This window comes from Protopterus annectens, chromosome 7.part1 (genome assembly GCF_019279795.1).
Source record: "Protopterus annectens isolate FY-2018-M chromosome 7.part1, PAN1.0, whole genome shotgun sequence".
Taxonomy (NCBI): Eukaryota; Metazoa; Chordata; order Ceratodontiformes; family Protopteridae; genus Protopterus; species Protopterus annectens.
In genome coordinates, this window is record NC_056740.1 from 338,970,223 (window position 1) to 338,991,458 (window position 21,236).

Sequence of the window (21,236 nt, forward strand, 5' to 3'; positions counted from 1 at the left end):
AATGGCAGCAAGAAAAGTAACCTATCTTCTTTTTGCTGTAACTATCATGCAGTCATTTCTTTAAGTAATGGCAGTCAGTATATGATCCATGCATTATTAGGTCACAGCACTGTGTAAGGTTGACAAATAACTGACAAAACCAAACAAACACCTGGCACTAAACTAGCTATGCCACTGTAATAAGTCTGGCTAGCTCTAATTAAGAAATGTTGAATAAACTAGTGATCTAGTCACTGTCTATTTGTTCCCCATGTTGTAAACAGGGGTAACCTTTAACCTGTGAACTTGTCTATTCATGATTGTCTATGTTGTTGTTGTGTCTTTCGGCTTTTCCCGGTTAGGGGTCGCCACAGCGGAACTCCAGTTCGCTAATGATTGGCAGTTGATTTTTACATGCTGAGTTGCCAGCCCTAACGCACAACCTTCAACGAAGGTACGCCCATTCACGCATGTCTCCACACAGAAGACGCTCTAGCTGAGTGTCGAACCGGTCAGTGTCTTACTGTGAGGCGACAACGCTACCGCAGCAGCACCACCGCGGATTCATGATTGTCTATGTATACTTTGTAAATATCTCTATATTGTTTCATCACTATCTATTTACCTGGGGATTTTATTTTGTAATGAGTTTGTAATGTTTTTTACTGTATCTGTTTACACTGGAGCTTTTCTCCCCGGGCCTCTGCCGAAAATGGACATGTATCCAGTCAGACTATCCCGGTCAACAAATGTAAAATAAATAAATAAAAAATAAATGACCACCACCCACAAAGCACTGGACAGAGCTATAGTCTGTTTGGGTTTATTTGTCTTAGGACTTTAGTAAAGCAGATGTATGCCAGTCGTAGAGCTGCAGTGCACTGATAACCACTATCAAAACAGCAGCAGCAAAAGCAGTAATGTAGCAGTAACAACGTACCAGCATATGACATATTCACAGGGGGCCGCATCTTATCCACCTCTAATATAGTCAGTTTTAAATACTCCAAAGAAACAAACGCTGCAAACAAACTAATAAGAACCAAAGAAAGCAGCCACACCAGTCCGGAATCGCCAAGGCAAGGAGCACAAACTCACAATGAGGTACTAACCACGATTTATTAACGTGCAAAATAAACAACAAGCAGAACACACGTTTTCGTCATAAAATACGACTTCTTCAGATAAAAAGCATCCAAACTAACTGCAGTTTAAATAGTATCCACCCATCACTATTTCAGTCAATCAATTATGTAAATACAATTAGTAAATGTGCAACAAATATATTTACTTTTATAAAAATTCTACAAATACATAAAATAAATAAATAAAATATATACATATACACATATATAAACATTCTACAATTTAATAAATTAAAAAACCTTAAATGTTCCACTGTTTGTTCATACTTAAATCTTAATTAAATACATCTAGCTTTTAGCTTTAAATAGGGCACTATAGAAATGGATTCATTTAACCCTGGGGCTTTTGTAGCTTCCAAAAGAATCTGCCAGTAGGTTTCCCTATGTGCTAATCTGGCCTCCCAGGGTCCACCCCTTATATCCTTTGGAACCATTTCTATTACAAAACTCCGCTCAGCCAACAAGTCACTCCTCACTATTACCTCAGCAAATAATACAGCAGGAAAATCTCTCTTTTCACACACTATAGCCAAAACTTGGAATAATCTCCCCCCATCTGTGACTTCTGCAGCTAGCACCACTCTATTCAAAAACTCACTTAAGGCCCATCTCACAAGTTCTTGGCTCTGTCCATGTATCACATAGACCACAATCTATTATCTTTACATCCAACTTCTATCTGTCTTTTCATGCCCAATAAATATATTTCCTCAAAATATTTTACATGGAAAACATGTACCTAATAAAATCTGACAGTGCTCTTTGCTAACTATTATGTATATACGTAAATTGCTTTTCTTTAATATTGCAAATGTCTACTCTTTTTCACTTCCGTCTAGAAATTTCTTGTTCAATAGATAATATTGCCTACATAGTGTATTAGATGCTTATTTTCTGTAATGTGTTATCCTAATGTAACTGGAGCTTTTCTCCCCGGGCCTCCGCTGTAAATGGACCTTGTCCAGTCGGACCTTCCCGGTAAAAAAAATTAAAATAAATAAATAAATAAATAAAAAACAAAAATTTTGCACCATCACACTCGGTGGTATGCTTATATAATGCATTGGTAATTTTAAATTTGGCTATATCATACATGTGTTCATATATGCGCCTTTTAAATTGTCGCTCAGTTTTTCCGACGTAAAACGCCGGACACGTTTGACATAGAGCCAAATAAACCATTCCACTAGACATACAGTTGTAATAACCTGTGGCCTTAATGTCCCTATTTCGACTTTCCAAATATAAATGACTATCTTGCACTACATACTTACAGGATGAACAACACCCACATTTATATGTACCTATTTTCTTTCTTGAAATCTGCAAAGCATGCTCCCGCTGTTCCAATAATCTTTTCATATTTTGTCCCCTTCTATATATAGTTTTTATCGGCCTGGCCTTAAATATATTTAAATCAGTTAATTCCTGGAACATGGACCATTCTTTCTCAACAATGTTCCTAATATGAGATGCGTTGCCACTAAAATCAGTAATAAAAGTAAAATTACCAGGAAGTATTCCTGTCTTACTCGTGTGGGTACCACCATTAGTCCCTATATATATTTTTCCCAAAATGGGACCAAACCTATTACTGCGGGCTGCAATAACCTCTTCTTGTACTGATAGTACCATTTCAATGGGGTATCCTCTTTCCAAAAATAAAGATGTTAGGACCTCACATTCTGACCTGAAGTCCTCATCCCTGGAGGTCATTCGTGAAACACAAACAAACTGCCCCTTAAGAATTCCTCTTTTTTGGAAGCGTGGATGGGAGCTCGTATAATGCAAATACCCTTTCGAAAAGGTAGGTTTTCTATAAATACAAGATTTAACCCCCTCACCCTCCTTGGTAAGGGTCACATCTAAATAATTTACACTATCATATGTTATTTGATAGGTAAATTTTAGAAAGGTCGTGGTAGTATGTATGTATTCAATAAACTTTTCAATATCACCCACAGGACCATTCCAAAAAATACATATATCGTCAAGAAATCTACAATAGTAATTCCAGTTATTAGAAAAGGAACTGTTCTTGACAAACTTCTTCTCCCACATATACATAATAATGTCCGCATAGGTTGGGGCACAATTGGCCCCCATAGAAACTCCCGAAACCTGATGAAAATATTCACCGGCAAAGAAAACAAAATTATTTTTCAATACCAGTTCCAATAAACCAGTAATAGCATGAACATCATTATTAGTAATGTGTGGGCACTCACACATCGCTTCCTCCAACCACTCCATACCTATATCACTAGGAATGACGGAGAAAAGATCAACCACATCAATGGTTAGAAATACCACTTCCTTTTCAAATAAATGGGGTTGTATACTACGTAGAAAGGCCCAAGAGTCTTTAAGGATGTACTCCTGTCTTCCCCACACTTCCTTTAGTTTCCAATCCAAATACTTAGAAATATTATGGGTCTTGGAACCCTGAGCAGCTACAATAGGTCTCAGGGGCGGGTCCAGCAAATTTTTATGTATCTTGGGTATCCCGAATATAGAGGGCACCCTTGGATCAGAGTTGGAAAGAAAGTTGTAAGTATCTAATTCTATCACATCCTGGTCGAGTAAATCCTGAATGGCCAAATCTATTTTACGATAGGACAAGTTAATTTCATTGAGGGAAGCCGATGTATATTTATCATAATCATGCAAGATGTCATACATCTTAGCCTGGTACAAATTACTATCCATTATTACCGTCCCCCCACCTTTGTCTGGCTCCATGACCCTCAAAGCAGGATCCTTACTCAGTTTTTCCAATAAAGTTCTTTCTTCCCAGGTTAAATTAGCCTTAAATTGATCCAAACCCAATTCCTTTCTGAACCTGTCCTCAATCCTTTGCTCAAGGTTTTTAAGCTGTGGATGAAGTGGGGGGTTAAAGGTACTGTATTTTCTTAGATGTAAACTAGGGGTCCCAGATATAGCTCCTAAAAGATTTTCCAAATTGAGCTTACGTATAAATAGCTTCAAATCCAGGATAGCAGGATAGCATGCACCAAATTGCTACATCTATTAGGCACAAATGTGAAGCCCTTGGTAAACAGCTGAAAACATGTACTAGAAATAGGAAAATCACTATAATTATAAATATGATAATTGTCCTTAATATGTAAGGAGTACTGCCCTAAAGAAGTAATAAACTGTTGTTCACATTCTACCAGTCCTGCCTCCTGTTCTTCTTCCATGCTCGAGGAAACCCCCCACCCCCTCTCTGTTCCTGTGGGACTCTGTCTAAAGGGTGGTAATCATCAATGGGCTGCTGTCCCTGCTGGCGTATACGCTCAGACCTACGTAGTACTGGTTTCCCTTCAAAGCATTCTCCCTGTATTTCCTCAGTGGAAAACACTTCCCCCCTTGGGTCTTCCAGAATAATAGGGTTAGGGCCATTTTGCTTAAGTGGCTGCTCGCTAACTTGATTATATGTATGCCATCTATGATGTGGAGGGCTAGGGTACTGTCGCCCCTTCTGATATTCTAATATATCTCTCCTCAACTTCTTATATTTGCGGTTAAGTACTATCTCACAATGTTGGTCCACATCCCTCCTTATGTCATGATATTTAGCAGCGTCAAAAAGCACCACCACCCACAAAGCACTGGACAGAGCTATAGTCTGTTTGGGTTTATTTGTCTTAGGACTTTAGTAAAGCAGATGTATGCCAGTCGTAGAGCTGCAGTGCACTGATAACCACTATCAAAACAGCAGCAGCAAAAGCAGTAATGTAGCAGTAACAACGTACCAGCATATGACATATTCACAGGGGACCGCATCTTATCCACCTCTAATATAGTCAGTTTTAAATACTGTTTGGGAGGAGGCCCTAAGACAAAGCTCTTTATATTACAATACTTCATTATTAAAACACTACTGTCATAAACAGGGAATACTGCATAGAAATGCAGGATCTTTCAAAAGACACTTAAAATTCGGCCTACTGACATGTTTAAATTCCAAAATATAAATGTGACCACTGCTACAGACAGACAGCCAGGAAACATTTCCCATTTATTTGTTTTATACTGCAGGCTGAATACATTATGGTTTTCACATTACAATCACACAGTACCTTTTCTCCTTCATTGTTGGATTCAAACACGTAGCATACAGAAACTGGCCGTCCTTCCACTTTTCCTCCTGCTATATGGAGAACAAATCCAAAAAGGCGCTTATTTTCCTGGTGAGTGGCATACAATACCACACTATGTAACGGAAACTGCAATTTAAATATGTACATTTGTAAGTAGGTATACACTTCTGAAGATGTCAACATAAGGAGAAAATGTTCAGCAAGAAGTAATTTATCTGTATAGTTTTTGTGCATATATCATACTTTTTCACAGAAATTCTTGGTTTCTTTTGGTGAAGAGACTAGCATCTTTTCTTCTGATCATGCTGAGTCTATACTAATGGAAAACCTATCCTTGGCTTGTTTCTCACTACATGGTAACTGCAGCAGAGATGCATTTCAATAGAACACGGGATACTAGTCTAGGGGGTGCAGATGGTAGCCGGGATTGCTAGAGAAGGCAGCGGGTAGGAGCTAAGAGATCAATTTTTGATTCTTTCCAACCACTATAATCTAATCTTTTTTTTTAGGTACTCCAACTATATACAGTGATATCTGCACCACCAGTTACACAACGGTGCTATGACACTGCTCAGCTGTTTCTCTCTCTGCCACATATATGCCATTTGATTCAACCTTCTATTCTGTCTCCAGTCAAGAAACAGCAGGCCAAAAGATACTAAAGCATACACTCCGTGGTCAGATCCCCAATTACCTAGTGCTTAAGTGAGGTCATTAGTGTCATAAGCTGAAGCTAAACCAATATGGTAATGGGTTGGCTTTCTACTTATGCTAACAACAATGAAGTGAAAATACAAAAAAAAAAAAAAAAAAAAAAAAAAAGAAGATTCTTCCAAAATGCTACCACCTCTTTATGACCTAATATGATCTAATATAGCTAAGTGATGCTTTTAAGAAAGACAAAGAATGTGATTAAAATTGAATACAAACACAAACATTTGCGAATACAATTAAACATTCAAACACATGCACAGCTCTGCCAATATGCATCCTGCAGCTGAAGAGACCTGACAGCTAACACTAACAGAGTCTACATTTGACCTATGGTGTGCAGATTTAAACACAACCTGCTTTTAGCCAAGTGTACATTTTTATAGACAAGTGCACGCCAACCTGTGAGCAGTGGTTGGAATGTGCGCTCTTTTAATACTGTAATACCTCACTGCATGTAGTTACAATTCAAAACATACTTAATCTAGCTCTGAGGATGCTCCCTCTCTTCCCCATTTCCAAGGCCACACACCTCATGTAGTTGAAAACACCCAAACTGGGATCCTTCCAATCATAACACTGTGGCATCTGTCAGGAGTTGGAGGTTTTCCTAGCAATTGAAATGCCAGCAGTTGTATACTTCATTTTATATGTTATTTTATAACCATCTAAGGAATCATGCAGCTGTGTATAGTAGAATAAAGTATGAACAAGTATAGTAATCTGTCTAGTTCCAACCTCACCACCACGAGTGTTGAGGAAAAATAAAAAAAACAGACAAACTAGAGTTCTTAAAACTTATTAATATTTCTGATCGTTTGTTACTGAGGATCACTTGTCTGTGACGAATAAAGACTTGTTGCTTTGAAACACTACCTGAGTTTCATGATTTTTGGGAATTATTGTGACTGAGCTCATCAACAAAGTTTTAAGACCACTAGTTTCTCTGTTTTTTTTTTTTCCTTTCTTTTTTTTTTTTTTAATTGTGCCTAGTAGAATAGAAGTGTTTAGTATTTTCATACTCTGATAACTAGCAAAACCTGCAGCACAATATGTTGAAATGGAATTATCTGCAAATTCTAAGTATCTTGGTTTAAAGCACACACAAAAAAATGAAACTCTGAAAACACGACCTTCATAGGACTACTGAACCAGGGCTGCAACTGTTTTCCCTTTCTGTTTGGGACTACTGTTTGGATTTAGGAAACATCTAACTTGCACAGCAAGCCTGAATCGGGGTACGACCTTCTTCTTTTGGATTATCAAGTTGATGACATCTATTCAAACCTTAAGCCATACAGCATTTTCTACAAGTAATGCAGAGAAGAGAAAACACAGCCTGCTTTCCTAGAGACAGTAAGTGAAAAGTCTGATACTATGCCAGTGCGTCAGTGACTGCTACTGACTATTTTAGTGACTTAGTGGCAGTCAGGATACAGTATTCTCGAGAAAATTGTGGGAACAAGATTATTTAAATGCAGTTGTGAGTTACTCTGTTGCCTGATACCTGTCTAAAACATTTCCTTTAATTCTTTCTGTGTAATCAATTACTGGCTTGTGTATTTAATTTGTCTTTCCTATACTTTTCCCCATTCTTTTTAAGTAACAAGCTTTTGTTTATTAAATTTATAAAAGCTTACAGGTGATGCTGCATTTATTAGTTTGGAACTGTAACCTCACAACATTGGCATCTGTTATAATTTAAATAGTGGTTCACTCATTGGAGGTATGTTCAGTATCTTGTTACCACATTGGCCTGGCTGATGATACATTTCCTGAGGTGAAGGATGTAGGCACTGACACTAGGCAAGTATCAGTAGCCACTCCTGGAAAACAGTGTGTGTGTGTGTGTGTGTGTGTGTGTGTGTGTGTGTGTGTGTGTGTGTGTGTGTGTGTGTGTGTGTGTGTGTGTGTGTGTGTGTGTGTGTGTGTGTGTGTGTGTGTGTGTGTGTGTGCGTGTGCGTGCGTAACTTAGCTGTACAAAGAAGGAAGAGTGTCTTTAAAAGTGTATAAAACAACTTGTGTCTGTAAAATTCTTGAAACCAGCTGCATTGCTCAATTAGAAAAGTACAGTTTTGTACCTACCATAAATATAGATGTCCGATAGACATGCAACTGCAGTCATAACATGTGGGTTGTCCTGCCTCAGGCAGCCCTCGGTCGGCCGGATTCCAAAGTCTGGGTCCGACGTCGGCTGATGTCGCATTTCTCTCCGACGTCAGAGCGGCTGGAGTACATAAGCATCAGCCGACGCCATTTTCTTCAGTGTTTCTTGCCCCAGATGCCAGGTGCCCTCCAAGGAAGGCTGTAATCAAATTGGAAGACAAAAACAGGATTCCAAACAAATAAATGAGCAATAAAACAAATACACCATAGCAGATATCCCCAGCTAAGAGAAACAGGGATAGGAGTGGACCCCAGGCATAGAGGGGTATGGAGGGTGGGAAAATCCGACTGCAGTTGCATGTCTATCGGACATCTACATTTATGGTAGGTACAAAACTGTACTATGTCCTTCAAGAATGCAACTGCAGTCATAACATGTGGGTAGAATACCATAGCTTAGCTGGGGGAGGAGGAATGCTCCAGGAAAAAGATGGTGTGGCAATCAAACCCTGCAGGACTGCCGAAGCAAAGCCTGCTCTGGATCTGGAATATAGAGGGAGATTGTAGTGTTTGGAGAATGTATGCACGGAGCTCCATGTAGCAGCTTCTAGAATGTCCTTAGTAGGCACCCCTCTTAAGAATGCTGTAGAGGTGGCTGTAGCTCTGGTGGAATGTGGTCTGACATTGGCTGGAACAGTCTTTCCATGAAAGGAATAACAGAATCTGATGCAATGTCCAATCCATTTTGAAATAGTCTGTTTTGAAATTGCTTTTCCTTGGACTGCAGGGGCGTAAGCTACAAAAAGTTGTTCAGACTTCCTACTGGCCTTGGTTCTGTCCAGGTAGTAACGAAGTTGTCTGTGAATGTCCAAGGTATGCAACTGTCTTTCCCCCTTGTTCTCAGGATTGGGGAAGAAAGCAGGCAGATGAATTGCTTGATTTAAAGAAACCCTAGATACCACCTTTGGCATGAAAGTAGGGCTGGTCCTTAATGAAACCCTGTCTCTGTGAAAAATAATAAAGGGTGGTATTGCCATTAGTGCCTGTAGCTCCGAAACCCTTCTTGCTGATGTAATTGCCAACAGGAAAGCTGTCTTCCAAGAGAGAAATTGCAAGTCAACTGAAGCTGCTGGCTCAATTAGAGGTAGAGTCAGTTTTTCTAGGACAAAATTGAGGTCCCAGGCTGGCACTGGGGCCTTTCTTGGTGGCTTAATGTTCTTGATTCCCCTGAGGAATTGCCTTAGTAAAGGGTGAGAAAAAACAGGAGGATCAGTGTTGTATCTAGCTGAAATAGCAGATGCATGTATCTTTATGGAAGAATATGAGAGGCCGTTCTTTAACATATCTGCCAAATATTCCAAGATGAGTGGGATGTTCAACAATGATGCATCATGTCCCTTGCTGGTATTCCAATTGCTGAATCTTTTCCACTTTGCTAAGTAAATCTTTCTGGTGGATGGTCTTCGAGCCTCTGTTAGTATCCGCTGAACTTCCTTGGAGAGAGATAGGCTGAAGCTATTTATGGGATCTCCCAGGCTGTTAGCTGCAGTGTCTGTAGATTTGGATGCACTGTTTCGAAGTTGTGTTGAGTCAGAAGTAGAGGCCATTGGGGAAGGGCCCACCTCCTGGTGTGACATATGCTCCGTAGTAGTGGGTACCAGTGTTGTCTTGGCCAGTCCGGAGCTATTATGATTCCCTTGGGTCTCTCTGCTTTGATCTTTAGTAATACTGAGGTCATCAGTGGCAGAGGTGGGAATGCATAGATTGTTAGTGAGTTCCAGTTGAATGAGAGGGCATCTATTTTCCAAGCTTTTGGATGGTATGTCCTTGTGCAGAATTTTGGTAGAAGATGGTTGAGATGAGAGGCAAATAGGTCCACTTCTGGCTTGCCCCATGTCGAAGTGAGTTGTCTGAAGGCCTTCGGATGTAACCTCCACTCGTGTGGATCTGTGAAATTCCTGCTTAGGCTGTCCGCCAACACATTGTCTTTTCCTGGAACAAACTGGGATTGTAACTGGATGTTTAGACTCAGTGATTTCTCCCAAAGATGCATTGTCAGTCTGCAAAGGGGTAAGAGTGGGTGCCCCCCTTGCTTGTTTATGTACCACATCACAGTGGTGTTGTCTGTCCGTATCAGTAAATGGCCTTGCTGGAGTTGGTGTTGAAAAGCCTCGATGGCATGCATTACTGCCAGCATTTCCTTTTGGTTTATATGCAGATGTGTTTCCTTTGGAGACCATTGTCCTTGTATACACCTGCCTTCCATGTGCCCCATCCAATGTCTGAGGCGTCTGTGGTCATGGTCTGTGTTATCTGTGGTTTTTTTGAATGACATACCTGTGTTTGCCTGGCTCACCGAGGCCCACCATAGGAATTCCTTTTGTAGGCATGGAATGAGCGGTATGATTGTCTCCAAGTTGTTGCTGTGTTGAGACCAAATGCTTTTAGGTACCATTGAAGCTTTCTCATGTGTAGTCTTGCTAATGGAACCAGGAGAATGCAGGATGCCATGTAACCCAGGGCCTGTAGGAATCTCCTTGCAGTCATCTGGGTGAGTTTTGCTAAACCTTTGAAGTAATGAGTTAACTTCTCTTGCTTGTCTTCTGTCAGGTAAGCCATCTGAGAGGCTGTGTCTAGTTTGGCTCCTAAGAAGATTATTTGCTGGGATGGCTGCAGTCTTGACTTTTGGAAGTTGACTGTGTATCCCAGAGCTTGAAGTAATCGTATGACATAATCCAGGTTTTTTGTCAACATCAATTTGTCGTCCGCTTGTATGAGGCAGTCGTCCAGGTACGGGTAAGTTTGTATCCCCTGGAGCTTGCAATGAGCAATTACTGAAGCCAGGCATTTTGTGAATACTCTGGACGCAGTAGATAAGCCAAATGGCAATGCTGAGAATTGATAATGCTCTGGTCCTGCAAGAAATCTGAGGTATCTTCTGCAGCTGTGTCTGATAGGGACATGCAGGTATGCCTCCTTGAGGTCCAGAGTAATCAGCCAAGACCCCTTGCCCAGCATGGGAAGGAGTTGCTGTAGAGTCAGCATTTTGAACTTTGGTACTATGAGAAAGGTGTTTAATGCGGACAAGTCCAGTATTGATCTCCATTGAGATTCTTTTCTTGGAACCAGGAACAGTCTTGAGTAAAACCCCTGGTCTTGTTCTTGTTGTGGAACTCTTTCTATTGCTTTCATCCGAGTCAGCAGAGTGATTTGCTTGATAGCCTCTGCCCTCTGGTTTTGTGGTAGGTTTGGCATGCCTTGTTTTCTTGGTAAGGTATGAAAATGAAACCTGTACCCTCGGTCTATAATGTCCAAAATCCATTTGTCCTTTGTCAGTCTGTGCCAATTTTCTGCAAACAGAGATAATTTCCCGCCCAAGGGAGCTTCTATTTGTTCCCTGGTAGGCGGTAGTAGAGGAAAGTCACTGAGATTGTGGTTGTGGGGCAGGTGAAACCCCTGCATCACTTCTTTGGTTTCCTGGCTGCCATTGTCGTCCCCTGTAAGGGCCTCTGTATTGGCCTCTTCCTCGGCCGCATCTGTTCTTACCCCTTTGAAACTTTTCTGTATTAGGAAAGGACCAGTTTTTAGAAGGCCAATTCCTACTGAATCTGGGGGGTTGAACTTGTAGGAAATCTTTCACCGTCTGAACTGATTTTGCTTTTTCTTTGATGGTCTTTAACACATCCTTAGCATTCGCACCAAAAAGCTTGTTCTTTTCCAAAGGTGCATCCAGAGGTTTTGCTTTTACATGATCTGGTAGAGGTTGATCTTTTAACCAAGCATGTCTACGAATGACTGCCCCTGTCATAGCTGCCCTACATGAAGCTTCCAGTGCATCATATCCACACTGCAGGAAGTGATTGCTTACTTGCTGAGTGTTATGTACAGCTTCCTGCAAAGTCTTCCTGTCTAAAGGATCAGGAGTGGCTAAAGTTTTTTGTAAATCTTCTAAAAGGTAATCCTGATATTGTAACATATGAAAAAGGCAATTTAAAGCTCTCATAGATAAGGTAGTGGATGTGTAAACCTTTTTACCCCATCTCTCTAATGACCTGGCCTCCCTGTTGGAGGGCAATGGATTTTTAGAGGTGGAGGCTGAAACTCCTTTAGGCCCCTGTGAAATAGTTTCCAAATCAGCAGAATGGGCCCTGAATAAATGGGAATGAGTTTCTGGGACCCTGTAATACCTGTCTGGCTTGGCTGGAGCAGGAGGAAGAGAATCAGGGATAGCACTAGAGTCAGAATAAAGATCATCCAGAACATCAAGTACAGGAGGAATAGCTAAGGGCCTGTGTGCTGGGGCTTCTTAAGGAAAGTCCTCAGGCGTTTCCTAGAATCAGAATATTCCTGACCTTGCCACTTGAAATGTTCCCTCATGGTGTGCAGAACTTCCCCAAAAGAAATATCCTCAGGAGGGGAGGCCGAGGGGATGGAATCTTCTGCATCCGAGTCCTCATAGGTCTGGAAGAGCTCTTCCTGGCTATCAGAGTGGACAGAGCCCTCAGAGTCTTCATCTGAAGGAATAGGTTCAGAGGGTTCAACCCTGGGCCTTTTATCAGAAGGAGGCTGGGATCCTCTCTCAGGATGGGCCTGTGAACCTCTAATCATGGAAATTAAATCAGCAGCCATGGACATAATTTGTGTCTCTGGAGTAGGCTGAGGTAAGGATTTAGAAGTAATATGCTTTGTTTTGCTGGCTGCCTTAGCCCTAGTGTAGGCCTTAATAGACATGGCCATAGGAGGCCTGGCAGCTCCACGTGCAGGAGTGACCTTGTCTACAGCAATGGTCTCGGGCATTTCCTCGGTTTCGGTATCCGGAGGAAAATCGATAACTGGCGTCAGAGTGATGTCCGGAATCGGAGTCGTCGGTAATGCGGTGTCTTCGGTTCGGAGCGGTGGAGAGACCGTTTCAGAGGGAACCGGAGCACTCGCGCTAGGTTTTGGCGTGGAGTCGGTGGTAGACGCGGGCCGAGGATGTCGTTCCCGGTCTTTTCGCTTTTTGGGAGTTTGCGATGTCGGAAGATCCGACGGCATGGTGTAAGCAAATTTATCGGCAAAAAATTCTTCAGCGAACTCCGCCAGGCGCCTGAGAGTGCGCTTGTTGAAGCGAGCACAGGCTACACAGGCCGAGACGTCGTGGTCTGGGCCCAGGCAAGGAAGACAGTAAGAGTGGAAATCCTTATGAGGTATTTGTTTACCACAAGAAAGACAATTGTTAACTTTTTCAGTTATTTCTGACATCAGCTGAGGCAAGAAAAGGTCCCCAACTGGGTACTTAGCTTTTTTGATGACTTCGGTATCGAAGAATACAGGAGCTGACCGACCGGCACTTGCGAACTGTTTCTGCTTTGGGCACCGCGCGGCAAGAAAGACTGAAGAAAATGGCATCGGCTGATGCTTATGTACTCCAGCCGTTCTGACGTCTGAGAGAAATGCGACATCAGCCGACGTCGGACCCAGACTTTGGAATCCGGCCGACCGAGGGCTGCCTGAGGCAGGACAACCCACATGTTATGACTGCAGTTGCATTCTTGATGGACATCAGACTGCCCATTTAGTATTATACAAAAGGAAGCTACCAGACAAAGGCAAAAAGGGAAATTGGTTCCCCATTTTGAAGTTGCCTGTGGAATGGACAACCCAGTCTGGGTACTTTGCAGACTTAACCTGAGGCAAATTCAGGTAAAGATTTTTTTTTTCTGGTAGGGCTGAACCTATGCCAAACCCAGAGCTGTTGGACATGCTCCACTTAAAGAAATCCCAATCCCTCCGAGCTACACGCTCTAGGGACCTAAACCTTGTCACCACAATAAACAGAACATGCCGGAGGGATAGATTCCTGTCCCAGAGACTTCCCATACTCTGGAATAAACTACCTATCTATATCAAACAAAGCTCCTCATTAGCACTCTTCAAGAAAAATCTTGATGATTGGATGGGAAATATGAAATTCATCCCGGGGATCACCTCTGTGGCTCTGCTCGACAGTGGCACAGGAAAATAATTTTCTTGGGTGGCAAAAGCCAGGGTACCTTTTTGGCTGGGCTTTTCTGGAGCATTTCTCCCCGGGCTTCCGCTGAAAACATGCTCTGTGGAACCTAGTCGGACTTTCCCGGTCAACAAATGATAAATAAAAAAAAATTTAAAAAAATATACAGATTTGTAAATACTGTGCCATGTTAAGTGGGATAATTCTTCATTTCTGTTTGAAGCAATACCTCTGTTTTTTGAATTTGTGTTTTTTCAGACTTAAAAGATATGAAAAATATATTGGTCAAGTCTCACTTCAGTTGGTAAGATTGCACTACAATGCACTGTCCAGAATGAGGTGGGTAAAATCCTGGGAAGTCAGTGATTATAATTCTGTTCTGTAACTCTAAACTTAATTTAGGAGTTGCATTTGTGCATCATAACTTGAAGCAGCAGTGCACATTTGTGCATCATAACTTGAAGCAGCAGTGCACATTTGCCATAAGTTCTTAAAGCCAATCACCCCCTTGCAAATGCATCTGTGAGACCAAGGTGAAGGATTAAAGGCTTGAAATCCCTGTCACTAACATAATTTTTGACAGTCTTGGGAGGATGCAAACATCACAACCTTTTGCATATCACAGTACTTAGGAGTAGTCCATTTACTTATATGTACAAAGTCCTTGGAGTCCGCATATATAGTTAGTAGCCCAAAGCCAGGGAGGACTGCAACAAGCAAATGACCAGGTGGGCCAACTGAAATCAGGCGAGTCACACTGTCCTTTAATAACAGATCATAAAACATGGCAAATCATATCTAACTTGCTTCCAGCCGTAATATAACCTTGTTCCCAGTTACTACAAATGCACTGGGGCAACATACATGTCTGACTGATCAAATGCAAGACTTACTGCTTATAACACTGACCTATCCACATCAACTCAAGGACCCGCAATGCCTTCCCCATGCAACTGCTACCATCAGACTGTGGCTTGGAGGGACTAATGCTCAGCCCCTGGATGCCTTTGAAATTTGGTAAGGACATTACAAAAAAGTTGACTAAACATGGCTGGCACAATGGTTAAGGTCTCTGTCTCCCAACCACACCAGGGTTCAATCCTGCAGCCGATCAATGCCTGTGTTGTGTTTCCATGTTCTCCCCATGCATCTGTGGGCTTCCTCCCAAAATCATGCTGGGTGTTTCCACACAAAACCTACCCAAAAATGAATATAGGTATAGCAGTTAGCGTTGTCACCTCACAGCAAGAGGTTTTCCTGTTCGATACTCGGCTGGAGTGCCTTCTGTGTGGAGTCTGCATGTCCTCCTCGTGGTCGAGTGACGTTAAAGACATGCAGGTAGGTGCATGCGTGAATGGGCGTGCCTTCTTTGAAGGATGGGCATCGGGCTGGCAACTCAGGACCGTAAAAATCCATGCCAATCATTTAGCGGATGGGAGTTCCAATGTGATGACCCCTAACCGAGAAAAGCCGAAAGACTTTAGTGTGCAGCAAAACAGACTCTTAAGTGGTGCCAACCGAGGGAACAGCTGCATAGACCAGCTGCTTAATGTATCAAATGTGGTATGCAGTATCCTGTACAAAGAACATGAATCAGAGACTGCAAGCCATTTTAGGGATAGTCACTGTCACTAGACAGTGTAAAAAACTGGCTCCAGGGGATCTGCTCACACTGACTAATGATATGAAAAACAGGCTTCAGTATTTGCTAGTGATAAGTGGGTTGGGGACCCAGCCTACTTCAACATATGCCAGGGACTCATGCCAACAGTGGAAAGGGTGTATGTGCCTTCACTGGCCAGAGTGTGCCTGCCATTAAGCCCAGAAGCTCTACGGCAATAAGCTACTGCCCAGGCAGATTTCAGTTTCCCAGCCTAGGTTACCTGGGACAGCTCTGACTGAGTGAAAGCTGGATGTAACACCAGTCAGCCTGCTAAACATGAACTAAGGATTGCTACACTAAATATAGGTTCACTGACAAGATGCAACTTAGAAGTGGATGACATGATGGTAAGGAAGAGACAGGACATCCTGTGTATTCAGGAGACAAGGTGGAATGGCAGTGCAGCAAGGCCACTAGGCTTGGGATCCAGAGTCTACTATTCAGTGGCAGACTAGAAATGGCATGAGAATTCTGATGAGGTACAGTCTTCTGAAGATAGCGAGGGATGTCATCAGATTTACTTGGCAATCTGACTCCAGTTTAAAGCGAGGACAGTATTCGTATGCTCCACAGCAAGGAAAAGAATGCATTTAGGTAGTAGTTGTAGGACCTGCTAGACAAAGCAGGACATCAAGCAAGACATCATGAGTTGATGTTGATAATGAGGGACCACAATGCTCATATCAGGAAAGACAGAAAAAGATGTGAGGACTACCTGAGCCTACATGCGTGGGGTAACAGGAATAAAGAATAAGAGGCCACTTTAAACTTCTGTCTGACAAATGACTTAATGGTGGCCAACATATGGTTCACCAAGACAGACGGAAAGACAGTCAAAAGATCAGGTACAAGAGTGGCCAACATTCGAACTCAGGTAGACTTCTTCCTAGCATGGAATGGCAGGAAGGGGTAGAATCAAAGACCTCAAAGTCATTCCCAGTGAAGCAGTTGTCATACAGCATACACCACTGGTGGCCACAATCAGCTTCAAGCAATGGTCAGAGAAGGCGCCAAGGTGAATGGAAACTTGGCTGAAAACCTGGAAGCTTACTGGACTGAATACAGAAGTGTTCAAGGAATACTCAGGGCTCTAGCATCCTGTGAAGAAGAAGAGATAGAGGGAGCTGAAGAAGAATGGCAACATCTCAAAACAGCATACGTGAAGACTATAGAACAGATATGTGGCCAAGCCAAGTATGGAAATAAGGCGTGCAAGGAAAGCTGGTAGTGTCATGCAGAAGTCCAGGAAGTTTTCAAAAGAAAGGAGTGCAGGAAAAGGAGGGAAATACAAATGATTGACCAAGTTAAGAAAGGATACTGGCTGGCTAACAAAGAGGCTAAGAGAGTAGTTGCAAAAACAAACAAGATGGTATCAGAGGCACTCTAGCAGCTTGGATAAGTAGCAGGCTCAGATGAGGTCACAGCAGATATGAACAAGATTTTGGGCAAGCTAGGGGAAAATGGCTCCTGAGGTAACTAAAGGAAGTATGGAGAGAAGGTTTCCCAGATGATTGGGGAATATGCATTCCAGTGCCAGTGTACAAGAAGAAATAACATATTCACAATTATGAGCAGTAGACACTATCAAACTCCTGTCACACTGCATGATGGACAGGGTGAATGATAAATTAATACACAGACTAGTAGAAAGTAAGGTGGGACATGAACAATTTGGATCCAGATTAAGATGCAGCACTACCAACCTGTTATTTGCTATGAGACGGTGGAGAAGAGGCTAGAGATGAGAGATAAAGAGTTCAACTGGGTATTCCTAGACTTTGAGGAAGCATATGAGAAGGTCCCAAGAAAGCAGATTTGGGCAGGCTTGAGATATCTGAAGTTAAGAAAACACTAGTAGAATTCGTGCAGGCTATGTACAAGGACCCAATAACACATGTATGGACAGTAACTGGACTCTATGAGGGGTTTCTAGTGGGTCTGGGTGTGCATTGGGGTTCAGCTCAGAAAACGCGGCTGTTTATACTGGTGATTCATTACATCAACAAAGAGGTAAAAGAGGAAAGATCATCAAAGTTTCTATATGCAGAAGGTGGCATTACAAGCAGACTCTAATATAGAAAACTGAAGGCACATGGGAGAAAACTAAGTACATACAAGACAGCTGTTGTAGCAGCAAATGGGGGGCTGTATCAATCGTGGAGTGACCCCTATTTCTGCATGGTACAGAAATCTGGGCAATTAAGGCAAACAGACAGGAAAGAAGGCAAGACAAAATGAGGACACTCAGCAAATGGATGGATTATGTGGGGAAAAGACCCGCAACTGTCAGCCCTGACTGTTGAAGAAGGTAGGAGTGGCACTGAATTAAGAAAGATGGCAACAGTAGACAATACCCAACTCGTGTAGAAAATGAGAAAAAGGGCAGCTGATGATGATGACGATGATGACTACAGAAAAGTCGATATATGTAACTGAAAATTGGCAAGGATATATGAATGTTTTTATTTTCAATTTTTAGTTTTTATTGTTTTTTGTGGAATATGGTCTTTGAACATGTAATATTTTTGAGTAGACAATAATGTGAACATAATGCTGAAAATTCTGTTTTCTGATATTGTCAGTGTGATACGTTTACATTTTAATAAATGCCTCTAGTCTTCTTTCTGATAAGTATCATGGGATCTTTTACTCACACCTAAGCTACTAATAACTCAGGCAGTTTGGTCTTCAGTTTAAAATGTCATCCAAAGGGTGGCACCCGAGAAAATACAGCACTCTCCTAATTCTCAACTACAGTACCAGTAGTGGACCACGAATCCAAGCACCTGGAATGAGAGCAGACCTTCCAGTGTTCTGACTTTCCAGGACTCAAATGCAATTGTGCATTCTGCTGAGACACAAATGGTGGATTAAATTACATACAATCTTTACACAGCCTGTTTCATTTTTGGTAGCATTATGCAAGACCACTGACTTTAAAAACAAGTGCTCAGTAATCCTGCTGGGTGGTTCCTAAATGAAAATCCAAGAAAAATACTCGGGACCAGACTCATGATTGGCTTACCTAGAATTGCCAGTTCACTACCCAACTGGTAAACTTGGAAATCTGGATTTGTGCAACTTGCTGTAAGAGGCGCTCGTGACAAATTCATGAGTTACTCGGTCCAGTGACTGCCAGAGTACTGCAGTGCAAAATTCAATATTTAATAAAGATATCCCAAACTGTAAACAAATGGTTTTACTTTCTGCTTCCAAAACAATAACTATGGAGAGGTACAGATACATTACAATGTTAATTTAGGTCTACAGTCACACGTGCAAGACACCGACTCCTCAATACACAAGTCACAAATATAAACTAGTTATCTACTGCCTATACACGTACCCCCAGTTGTGCATCACAGACATGTTGAATATAACACAAAAATTGACGCTTACCCGCAATCTTGTAACTTGTGTCTGTGGATCAATCAATCTAAAAGAGTGACAATGCAATGAATAATTTACATTTGTAAAATGTTTAACAGTAAAGCCACCAAATACATGCATGCAATAACTGAACATAAAATAAGTAACCTTACTTCAGGCTGTCACATGTGACTAAGAGATGTGATTCTGTCATCCTGAAAATATTATGAATAGCTCGAGCTGCTAAAATCTGACGCATTGTTTCATAAATGACATCCGGACTTTCATCTGATTTGACTTCAATAGAACCAAGGAACCTCACAATGAACAACTGATGAAGAATGGAATCTGCAAAAACAAATAATAGCATTGCAATAAGTAACACACATTCTTTTCTAATATGTTTATACTTAATTCTTATTTGCTTCCCTTAACTTGCTGATCTGTCCCCCCCCCCCCCGATGCATGTTTGTGACCTGATGGTAAATGCACACCATTTTTAAAAAAACTTCTACCCTGCTGCCACTGTAAACGGCATCTTTAGTGCTCCTGCTGTAATTAATTTTGTATATTTTTTCTGGTTAAACTTTCTATTTGGCGAATCTCTGTGTCTACACTGCAAAAGGAATTATTACTGCTTATTCTAACTATAAACAACCCCCAGCAAAGACATTACAACTGCATACTACTGCCTTAATTAGATAGTTAATGTTTTTCTGTGTACTACGTGGCTCTGTTTGAATACTAGCTTTACCTGCAACTCTGCATCCCATAACTGTAGCTGCAGACTTACTATTATGCAGTGGTTAATGTTATGTACCAAACAACTGTACTCCCTAAGTTAAAACATATTTAAATGCTAAAGGTTGTATTTGTTAACCTGTTGTTAACTTAAGGTAAACTGACTTAGAAGCTAATGATATATGTTGGTGTAATGCTGAAGCAACTATTGTGCAGACAGTATTTGTGTTAGTGAGGCTAATGATTTCAGACTTCATTAATGTGTGTTCTATCCTTAAAGTTTATTTCAGTTAACTCTTGATTGTCTCAATAGAGTATTTTTACTGAATATTGCAATGTTTTAACTGTACTGAATATTCTCATGTTATCTGTCTTTTTCTATCACCTACACATCTCCATCACCAATACATTTATGTTTTCTACTCTCTATCTCTTTTAATTAGCCTTATCCTCTAAGTTCCACATTTGCATTAGGCCAATAACTGTGTCTGAAGGGCCAGCCCTGCAGTCTTCATTACTGCAAGCAGAATGGAAATGGTCAGTACCAGAAATATCTGTTCAACAGGCACGGCAGCTGTTATAGTGCAGGTTCACCTCAGCATGTAAAACTGTAGAGTATTTTACTCTCACTGTATACCTAACTGTGAGCATGTCGCCGGGTTGGCAGCAGGGAAATCTATCTCCCCTTACTATTTAATCCCATCCAATAAACGTACAATTATCACCCCCATTCAGGAGGTGTACCATGGCAAACTGTCTTTGAAAAAACAATCACAAATGTGAGGCATTATGATTTACTCAAACTAATTAGGAAATAGAATTAATGGGAAAAATAAATAAATAAATAATCGCGGTGGTATCCCCAAAGTCTCAAACAACCCACTAAACAAGTATAGTGGGTCCAAAAACAAAACAGTGCAAGAAACGTCTCTGTGTGGAAGGTTTTCAGTCCATACAGCTGTAGTTAATCACTGTACATTAATCAGATCAGACAATAGTAGTAGAAGTGGCGAACTTAAACTAGTCCTAAGTAAAAAAAATAATAAAAAATATATAATTTGAAATATTGTACAGAATTACTAAGTATTCGAAAGTAATCCAAGCAAGGCAGGCAGTCTGTTTCCAGTCAAACATCATTTAAGTACACAGACAAGTAATCCAAGTAAAACAAAAACAGAGTAATAACTTCCTCACAAGCTTTCTAAATATATATTTTTTTTATCAGGCAAGGGAGTGGTTTATTTGCTTTAAACAAAGTGTTATTGGTACACATGTTAAATGTACATCCCTTCCCCCCATCGGTGTGACATTCGAGCTGGTCCTGCCCTATTTAGTAGCTGTCATAATTATATAACCCATATGTACTTTAAATAAAATTTATAATGATGTGGTACCCCCTTATTTAAGTAGATTATTAAGTCTGTGAT

General features: G+C 41.2%; 1 protein-coding gene across 2 annotated transcripts in view; it reads right to left on the reverse strand.

Moving 5' to 3' along the window:
• The window catches only part of APPL1 (adaptor protein, phosphotyrosine interacting with PH domain and leucine zipper 1), a 1,282,591-nt gene that overhangs the window by 85,027 nt on the left and 1,176,328 nt on the right, over positions 1-21,236 (reverse strand). For both annotated transcript variants that reach the window (XM_044078766.1, XM_044078765.1), the window contains exons 17-19: positions 19,242-19,416; positions 19,099-19,135; positions 5,210-5,356 (exon numbers count right to left, since the gene is read on the reverse strand). In XM_044078766.1, coding sequence (XP_043934701.1) covers positions 5,210-5,356; positions 19,099-19,135; positions 19,242-19,416 — 359 coding nt within the window. The remainder of the gene's footprint in view (positions 1-5,209; positions 5,357-19,098; positions 19,136-19,241; positions 19,417-21,236) is intronic.